General features: G+C 36.3%; 1 protein-coding gene across 1 annotated transcript in view; it reads right to left on the reverse strand.

Moving 5' to 3' along the window:
* e2f1 (E2F transcription factor 1) overlaps positions 1-8671 on the reverse strand; it is a 54725-nt gene extending 46054 nt beyond the window's left edge. Inside the window, exon 1 of the mRNA XM_061970310.2 lies at positions 7578-8671. Coding sequence (XP_061826294.2) covers positions 7578-7832 — 255 coding nt within the window. The 5' untranslated portion in view covers positions 7833-8671. The remainder of the gene's footprint in view (positions 1-7577) is intronic.
* Between the last annotated feature and the right edge of the window lie 1689 nt (positions 8672-10360).

Here is a 10360-nt window from a genome sequence, read left to right on the forward strand (position 1 = left end):
TCAACCAAGAACCTGAACTCTTGACACATGGAATAAAAACTAACGGGACCACAGAACTTTGGTGACGGAGGCAAAGAAAAAACTCCCTTTTAAGGAAGAAAAACTAAAAATGAATCCTGGTAAGTCCCACAAAACATACAGTAGTTTTAAACTGTACATTTACAGAACTATAACTTCTCACACATCAAAGTAAACCAACTAACCTAAGAACTTTGGTGACGGAGGCAAGGAAAAACTCCTCAAAGAAAGAGAACAAAATAATTAATTTAAAGTCACTCAAAACTTACATTTCAACTAAGCAGTCTAAGAACCTGAACTCCTCACACATGAAAGAAAAACCACCTGACTCACAGAACTTTGGTGACGGAGGCAAGGAAAAACTAAGAAAGGAAACAAAAATGGGTTATTTTCGAATTGCGCAAACTTACATTTCAACTTTCAACCAAGAACCTGAACTCTTGACACATGGAATAAAAACTAACGGGACCACAAAACTTTGGTGATGGAGGCAAGGAAAAAACTCCCTTTTAAGGAAGAAAACATAAAAATGAATCCTGGTAAGTCCCATAAAACATACAGTAGTTTTAAACTGTACTTTTACAGAACTATAACTTCTCACACATCAAAGTAAACCAACTAACCCCAAGAACTTTAGCGATGGAGGCAAGGAAAAACTCCTCAAAGAAAGAGAACAAAATAATTAATTTTAAAGTCACTCAAAACTTACATTTCAACTAAGCAGTCTAAGAACCTGAACTCCTCACACATGAAAGAAAAACCACCTGACTCACAGAACTTTGGTGACGGAGGCAAGGAAAAACTAAGAAAGGAAACAAAAATGGGTTATTTTCGAATTGCGCAAACTTACATTTCAACTTTCAACCAAGAACCTGAACTCCTGATACATGGAATAAAAACTAACGGGCCCACAAAACTTTGGTGATGGAGGCAAGGAAAAAACTCCCTTTTAAGGAAGAAAACATAAAAATGAATCCTGGTAAGTCCCATAAAACATACGATAGTTTTAAACTGTACATTTACACAACTATATCTTCTCACACATCAAAGTAAACCAACTAACCCCAAGAACTTTAGCGATGGAGGCAAGGAAAAACTCCTCAAAGAAAGAGAACAAAATAATTAATTTTAAAGTCACTCAAAACTTACATTTCAACTAAGCAGTCTAAGAACCTGAACTCCTCACACATGAAAGAAAAACCACCTGACTCACAGAACTTTGGTGACAGAGGCAAGGAAAAACTAAGAAAGGAAACAAAAATGGGTTATTTTCGAATTGCGCAAACTTACATTTCAACTTTCAACCAAGAACCTGAACTCCTGACACATGGAATAAAAACTAACGGGCCCACAAAACTTTGGTGATGGAGGCAAGGAAAAAACTCCCTTTTAAGGAAGAAAACATAAAAATGAATCCTGGTAAGTACCAGAAAACATACGATAGTTTTAAACTGTACATTTACAGAACTATAACTTCTCACACATCAAAGTAAACCAACTAACCCCAAGAAATTTAGCGATGGAGGCAAGGAAAAACTCCTCAAAGAAAGAGAACAAAATAATTAATTTTAAAGTCACTCAAAACTTACATTTCAACTAAGCAGTCTAAGAACCTGAACTCCTCACACATGAAAGAAAAACCACCTGACTCACAGAACTTTGGTGACGGAGGCAAGGAAAAACTAAGAAAGGAAACAAAAATGGGTTATTTTCGAATTGCGCAAACTTACATTTCAACTTTCAACCAAGAACCTGAACTCCTGACACATGGAATAAAAACTAACGGGCCCACAGAACTTTGGTGACGGAGGCAAGGAAAAAAACTCCCTTTTAAGGAAGAAAAACTAAAAAAATAATACTGTTAAGTCCACAAAACTTAAGTTAAAAACTATACAATTATATGACTAAAACACTTCATGCTGTAAAGTAAACCAACTAACCCCAAGAACTTTAGCGATGGAGGCAAGGAAAAACTCCTCAAAGAAAGAGAACAAAATAATAAATTTTAAAGTCACTCAAAACTTACATTTCAACTAAGCAGTCTAAGAACCTGAACTCCTCACACATGAAAGAAAAACCACCTGACTCACAGAACTTTGGTGACGGAGGCAAGGAAAAACTAAGAAAGGAAACAAAAATGGGTTATTTTCGAATTGCGCAAACTTACATTTCAACTTTCAACCAAGAACCTGAACTCTTGACACATGGAATAAAAACTAACGGGACCACAGAACTTTGGTGACGGAGGCAAAGAAAAAAATTCCCTTTTAAGGAAGAAAAACTAAAAATGAATCCTGGTAAGTCCCACAAAACATACAGTAGTTTTAAACTGTACTTTTACAGAACTATAACTTCTCACACATCAAAGTAAACCAACTAACCCCAAGAACTTTAGCGATGGAGGCAAGGAAAAACTCCTCAAAGAAAGAGAACAAAATAATTAATTTAAAGTCACTCAAAACTTACATTTCAACTAAGCAGTCTAAGAACCTGAACTCCTCACACATGAAAGAAAAACCACCTGACTCACAGAACTTTGGTGACGGAGGCAAGGAAAAACTAAGAAAGGAAACAAAAAAGGGTTATTTTCGAATTGCGCAAACTTACATTTCAACTTTCAACCAAGAACCTGAACTCTTGACACATGGAATAAAAACTAACGGGCCCACAAAACTTTGGTGACGGAGGCAAGGAAAAAAACTCCCTTTTAAGGAAGAAAACATAAAAATGAATCCTGGTAAGTCCCATAAAACATACGATAGTTTTAAACTGTACATTTACAGAACTATAACTTCTCACACATCAAAGTAAACCAACTAACCCCAAGAACTTTGGCGATGGAGGCAAGGAAAAACTCCTCAAAGAAAGAGAACAAAATAATTAATTTTAAAGTCACTCAAAACTTACATTTCAACTAAGCAGTCTAAGAACCTGAACTCCTCACACATGAAAGAAAAACCACCTGACTCACAGAACTTTGGTGACGGAGGCAAGGAAAAACTAAGAAAGGAAACAAAAATGGGTTATTTTCGAATTGCGCAAACTTACATTTCAACTTTCAACCAAGAACCTGAACTCTTGACACATGGAATAAAAACTAACGGGCCCAAAGAACTTTGGTGACGGAGGCAAAGAAAAAACTCCCTTTTAAGGAAGAAAACATAAAAATGAATCCTGGTAAGTCCCATAAAACATACGATAGTCTTAAACTGTACATTTACAGAACTATAACTTCTCACACATCAAAGTAAACCAACTAACCCCAAGAACTTTAGTGATGGAGGCAAGGAAAAACTCCTCAAAGAAAGAGAACAAAATAATTAATTTTAAAGTCACTCAAAACTTACATTTCAACTAAGCAGTCTGAGAACCTGAACTCCTCACACATGAAAGAAAAACCACCTGACTCACAGAACTTTGGTGACGGAGGCAAGGAAAAACTAAGAAAGGAAACAAAAATGGGTTATTTTCGAATTGCGCAAACTTACATTTCAACTTTCAACCAAGAACCTGAACTCCTGACACATGGAATAAAAACTAACGGGCCCACAAAACTTTGGTGATGGAGGCAAGGAAAAAACTCCCTTTTAAGGAAGAAAACATAAAAATGAATCCTGGTAAGTCCCATAAAACATACGATAGTTTTAAACTGTACATTTACAGAACTATAACTTCTCACACATCAAAGTAAACCAACTAACCCCAAGAACTTTGGTGACGGAGGCAAGGAAAAACTCCTCAAAGAAAGAGAACAAAATAATTAATTTTAAAGTCACTCAAAACTTACATTTCAACTAAGCAGTCTTAGAACCTGAACTCCTCACACATGAAAGAAAAACCACCTGACTCACAGAACTTTGGTGACGGAGGCAAGGAAAAACTAAGAAAGGAAACAAAAAATGGGTTATTTTCGAATTGCGCAAACTTACATTTCAACTTTCAACCAAGAACCTGAACTCTTGACACATGGAATAAAAACTAACGGGACCACAGAACTTTAGTGATGGAGGCAAGGAAAAAACTCCCTTTTAAGGAAGAAAACATAAAAATGAATCCTGGTAAGTCCCATAAAACATACGATAGTTTTAAACCGTACATTTACAGAACTATATCTTCTCACACATCAAAGTAAACTAACTAACCCCAAGAACTTTACCGATGGAGGCAATGAAAAACTAAGAAAGAAAACAAAAAAGGGTTATTTTCAAGTTGCGTAAACTTACATTTCAACTTTCAACCAAGAACCTGAACTCCTGACACATGGAATACAAACTAACGGGCCCACAGAACTTTGGTGATGGAGGCAAGGAAAAAACTCCCTTTTAAGGAAGAAAACATAAAAATGAATCCTGGTAAGTCCCGTAAAACATACGATAGTTTTAAACTGTACATTTACAGAACTATAACTTCTCACACATCAAAGTAAACCAACTAACCCCAAGAACTTTGGTGACGGAGGCAAGGAAAAACTAAGAAAGTTAACAAAAAAGGGTTATTTTCAAGTTGCGTAAACTTACATTTCAACTTTCAACCAAGAACCTGAACTCTTGACACATGGAATAAAAACTAACGGGCCCACAAAACTTTGGTGATGGAGGCAAGGAAAAAACTCCCTTTTAAGGAAGAAAACATAAAAATGAATCCTGGTAAGTACCATAAAACATACGATAGTTTTAAACTGTACATTTACAGAACTATATCTTCTCACACATCAAAGTAAACCAACTAACCCCAAGAACTTTGGTGACGGAGGCAAGGAAAAACTAAGAAAGGAAACAAAAATGGGTTATTTTCGAATTGCGCAAACTTACATTTCAACTTTCAACCAAGAACCTGAACTCTTGACACATGGAATAAAAACTAACGGGCCCACAGAACTTTGGTGACGGAGGCAAGGAAAAAAACTCCCTTTTAAGGAAGAAAAACTAAAAATGAATCCTGGTAAGTCCCACAAAACATACGTTAGTTTTAAACTGTACATTTACAGAACTATAACTTCTCACACATCAAAGTAAACCAACTAACCTAAGAACTTTAGCGATGGAGGCAAGGAAAAACTCCTAAACGAAAGAGAACAAAATAATTAATTTTAAAGTCACTCAAAACTTACATTTCAACTAAGCAGTCTAAGAACCTGAACTCCTCACACATTAAAGAAAAACCACCTGACTCACAGAACTTTGGTGACGGAGGCAAGGAAAAACTAAGAAAGGAAACAAAAATGGGTTATTTTCGAATTGCGCAAACTTACATTTCAACTTTCAACCAAGAATCTGAACTCCTGACACATGGAATAAAAACTAACGGGCCCACAAAACTTTGGTGATGGAGGCAAGGAAAAAACTCCCTTTTAAGGAAGAAAACATAAAAATGAATCCTGGTAAGTCCCATAAAACATACGATAGTTTTAAACTGTACATTTACAGAACTATAACTTCTCACACATCAAAGTAAACCAACTAACCCCAAGAACTTTGGTGATGGAGGCAAGGAAAAACTCCTCAAAGAAAGAGAACAAAATCATTAATTTTAAAGTCACTCAAAACTTACATTTCAACTAAGCAGTCTAAGAACCTGAACTCCTCACACATGAAAGAAAAACCACCTGACTCACAGAACTTTGGCGACGGAGGCAAGGAAAAACTAAGAAAGGAAACAAAAATGGGTTATTTTCGAATTGCGCAAACTTACATTTCAACTTTCAACCAAGAACCTGAACTCTTGACACATGGAATAAAAACTAACGGGCCCACAGAACTTTGGTGATGGAGGCAAGGAAAAAACTCCCTTTTAAGGAAGAAAACATAAAAATGAATCCTGGTAAGTCCCATAAAACATACGATAGTTTTAAACTGTACATTTACAGAACTATAACTTCTCACACATCAAAGTAAACCAACTAACCCCAAGAACTTTAGCGATGGAGGCAAGGAAAAACTCCTCAAAGAAAGAGAACAAAATAATTAATTTAAAGTCACTCAAAACTTACATTTCAACTAAGCAGTCTAAGAACCTGAACTCCTCACACATGAAAGAAAAACCACCTGACTCACAGAACTTTGGTGACGGAGGCAAGGAAAAACTAAGAAAGGAAACAAAAATGGGTTATTTTCGAATTGCGCAAACTTACATTTCAACTTTCAACCAAGAACCTGAACTCCTGACACATGGAATAAAAACTAACGGGACCACAGAACTTTGGTGACGGAGGCAAAGAAAAAACTCCCTTTTAAGGAAGAAAAACTAAAAAAATAATACTGTTAAGTCCACAAAACTTACGGTAAGTTAAAAACTATACAATTATATGACTAAAACACTTCATGCTGTAAAGTAAACCAACTAACCCCAAGAACTTTACCGATGGAGGCAATGAAAAACTAAGAAAGGAAACAAAAATGGGTTATTTTCGAATTGCGCAAACTTACATTTCAACTTTCAACCAAGAACCTGAACTCTTGACACATGGAATAAAAACTAACGGGCCCACAAAACTTTGGTGATGGAGGCAAGGAAAAAACTCCCTTTTAAGGAAGAAAACATAAAAATGAATCCTGGTAAGTCCCGTAAAACATACGATAGTTTTAAACTGTACATTTACAGAACTATAACTTCTCACACATCAAAGTAAACCAACTAACCCCAAGAACTTTAGCGATGGAGGCAAGGAAAAACTCCTCAAAGAAAGAGAACAAAATAATTAATTTAAAAGTCACTCAAAACTTACATTTCAACTAAGCAGTCTAAGAACCTGAACTCCTCACACATGAAAGAAAAACCACCTGACTCACAGAACTTTGGTGACGGAGGCAAGGAAAAACTAAGAAAGGAAACAAAAATGGGTTATTTTCGAATTGCGCAAACTTACATTTCAACTTTCAACCAAGAACCTGAACTCTTGACACATGGAATAAAAACTAACGGGCCCACAGAACTTTGGTGACGGAGGCAAAGAAAAAACTCCCTTTTAAGGAAGAAAAACTAAAAATGAATCCTGGTAAGTCCCACAAAACTATCAGTAGTTTTAAACTGTACATTTACAGAACTATAACTTCTCACACATCAAAGTAAACCAACTAACCCCAAGAACTTTGGTGACGGAGGCAAGGAAAAACTCCTCATACAAAGCAAACAAAATAATACATTTTTAAGTCACTCAAAACTTACATTTTAATTATGCAGTCCAAGAACTTGAACTCCTCACTCATGAAAGAAAGAGCAACGGACTCACAGAACTTTGGTGACGGAGGCAAGGAAAAACTCCTCATACAAAGCAAACAAAATAATAAATTTTTAAGTCACTTAAAACTTACATTTTAATTATGCAGTCCAAGAACTTGAACTCCTCACTCATGAAAGAAAGAGCACCGGACTCACAGAACTTTGGTGACGGAGGCAAGGAAAAACTTGCTCTCAAAAGGGTATAAATCTTAAGAAATATATTTGTTACGGTGCGCAAATTTCAACTCGTACTGCTGTTATGAATCTACGGCGACAACCAAATGTGAGCGTTAGAGTGAAAGAAAGCCAGCAAACAAACAAGACCTCCACTCAGTCCTCACCGGTGGTCTTCCCAGAGCCGGGCGCTGCTTGTCCTGGAAGGCCACGTCGGCGGGTCCCTGCGGGGTCGCGAAGAGCAGGACTTCGCCCGTGCTGGAGGGGACGGCGTCCGGGTGGAGTCCCGAGCCATCGCCGGGGCTGGTGATGATGACGATCTGGTGGTCCTGACCCGGGCCGATGCCCCCGGAGTTGAGCAAAGTCTCAAAGTCGGCCAAGAGGTCCTCCGACGTGCGGCCCGTCAGCAGAGTCTCTGACATGGCAAAAAGGCGGTTCTGGACTCAAGTCCGCTATGTCACAAGAAGATGAAGATGGACCCTCTTGAAGGGTCAGTGGAGACACCACGTGATGTCCTCATCGAGCATACGTCACCACTTCTAATGTGGGGTGGGGGGGGGCCCTGATTGCACAATACAATTTTTTTTTAACACTTGCTGAGCAACTCGACAGCTTCATGAAGTTAGAAGACAAAATAAACAATCAATAGCAAAGCAGGCCCAGACAGGAAGGTTATCTTTTGTTTTGACTTGCGGGTTCTCAGCAGGGGAGCAGGCCCAGCAGCCAGCATGCTAACTTAGCCATAACCGTCTCAAATGGACACTTAAGTGTAAAAACGCGCCGATAAACTCGCCATTTTACACCCAGCGAGCAATATTGCAACCGCCAGCTGTTTCGCGGGGGGACGCGCGAAAGTTTGCAGCACTTTCCCGGGTAGTAGTAGAAGTAGTATAGTAGTAGTAGCGGCGCTGCGATGTCAATAAAACTAAACATCCAAAGGCGTTATTTACATTAATGGTACGTTGTGCGATGTGTTTAAAAGAATAGCTTTCAATGTGAGAATTAAGACATGTTAGCTTAAGCTAGCGGGGTTATTAGTCACCGAGCCCGTCGGTTTGTAGGGGGCAATCCAGGAAGAAGCCGCCCCACACAAAAGTGTAACAAGAACGCGTCCAAAAAATTAGCATCCGTCAAATTAAACACCCGCTTTGCTTATGTCGGGTCCCCCCCAAAAAAGCGTCTTCACCTGCCCGGGTTGTCCGCCGTTATTGTTATTATTATCCCAGCTGATCCCCATCCAAACAAGGGCTGGCGACGGAGGGGGGGGGACACAGGTTTTTTCGCGCGAAATCTGTTTTGCCGCGAAACTGTCACGTGGGTTAGAGAAAGCGTCGCGATTGGTGGAGGAGATCGACGGCGAGTAACGCGCTTACTGATTGGCTGGGATTGTTGTCAGTTATTACTCCGATGGCAGATTAGTCGATCAAAATACGTTTAAATTGGAACAATTTACACTTTTATTTCTATATTTTACAACAATCCTGTTATTGTGTTGAAACGAAGACGTTTCTTTTTGTAGGAGGGGAGGTATGTAACCTTTTTTTTTTTTGGACTTGCCTCTTTGTGATGTTAAATTCCTGTTATAAGTTGTTGCCTTGAGCTCTTATTTTGAAGGCCCTCAGAGCGGAAGTGGTGACACGTTGTGGGTGGAGCGGAGTTTTGAAAACAAACGAAATAAAGGTTCCACTTTGTTTGTTTTATATATATATATATATATATATATATATATATATATATATATATATATATATATATATATATATATATATATATATATATATATATATATATATATATATATATTGCATTCTATTTTAGTTACTTTGAATTTACATCCCACTCGCGCTGTTTTATACTGTTTTTTGTACTTACTTTGATTATTATTTCTCAACTGTTTGTAAATGTTGACATTTATAAATAAAGGTTTATAAAATTAAAAAAAGAAATTAAAAATATTGTAGTACTTTGTGAGCGGATGTGTGTTCTACTGCAAAGACAATACAATATGTGTTATTGAAAAAAATAAATGAATAAAAATAAAATAAAATATTGTAGTACTTTGCGAGCGGATGTGTGTATTACTGCAAAGACAATACAATATGTGTTATTGGAAAAAAAATAAAAAAAATAAAATAAAATAAAATATTGTAGTACTTTGTGAGCGGATGTGTGTACTACTGCGAAGACAATACAATATTTTTTATTGAAAAGAATAAATAAATAAAAATAAAATAAAATATTGTCGTACTTTGTGAGCGGATGTGTGTACTACTGCGAAGACAATACAATATTTCTTATTGAAAAAAATAAAAATATAAAAACAAATATTGTAGTACTTTGTGAGCGGATGTGTGTTCTACTGCAAAGACAATACAATATTTGTTATTGAAAAAATAAAATAAAATAAAATAAAATATTGTAGTACTTTGTGAGCGGATGTGTGTATTACTGCGAAGATAATACAATATTTCTTATTGAAAAGAATAAATAAATAAAAATAAAATAAAATATTGTCGAATTTTGTGAGCGGATGTGTGTATTACTGCGAAGACAATACAATATTTCTTATTGAAAAAAATAAAAATATAAAAACAAATATTGTAGTACTTTGTGAGCGGATGTGTGTACTACTGCGAAGACAATACAATATTTGTTATTGAAAAAAAAATAATAATAAAATAAAATATTGTAGTACTTTGTGAGCGGATGTGTGTATTACTGCGAAGATAATACAATATTTCTTATTGAAAAGAATAAATAAATAAAAATAAAATAAAATATTGTCGAATTTTGTGAGCGGATGTGTGTATTACTGCGAAGATAATACAATATTTCTTATTGAAAAGAATAAATAAATAAAAATAAAATAAAATATTGTCGAATTTTGTGAGCGGATGTGTGTATTACTGCGAAGACAATACAATATTTCTTATTGAAAAAAATAAAAATA

Source organism: Nerophis lumbriciformis, linkage group LG01 (assembly GCF_033978685.3).
Source record: "Nerophis lumbriciformis linkage group LG01, RoL_Nlum_v2.1, whole genome shotgun sequence".
Taxonomy (NCBI): domain Eukaryota; kingdom Metazoa; phylum Chordata; class Actinopteri; order Syngnathiformes; family Syngnathidae; genus Nerophis; species Nerophis lumbriciformis.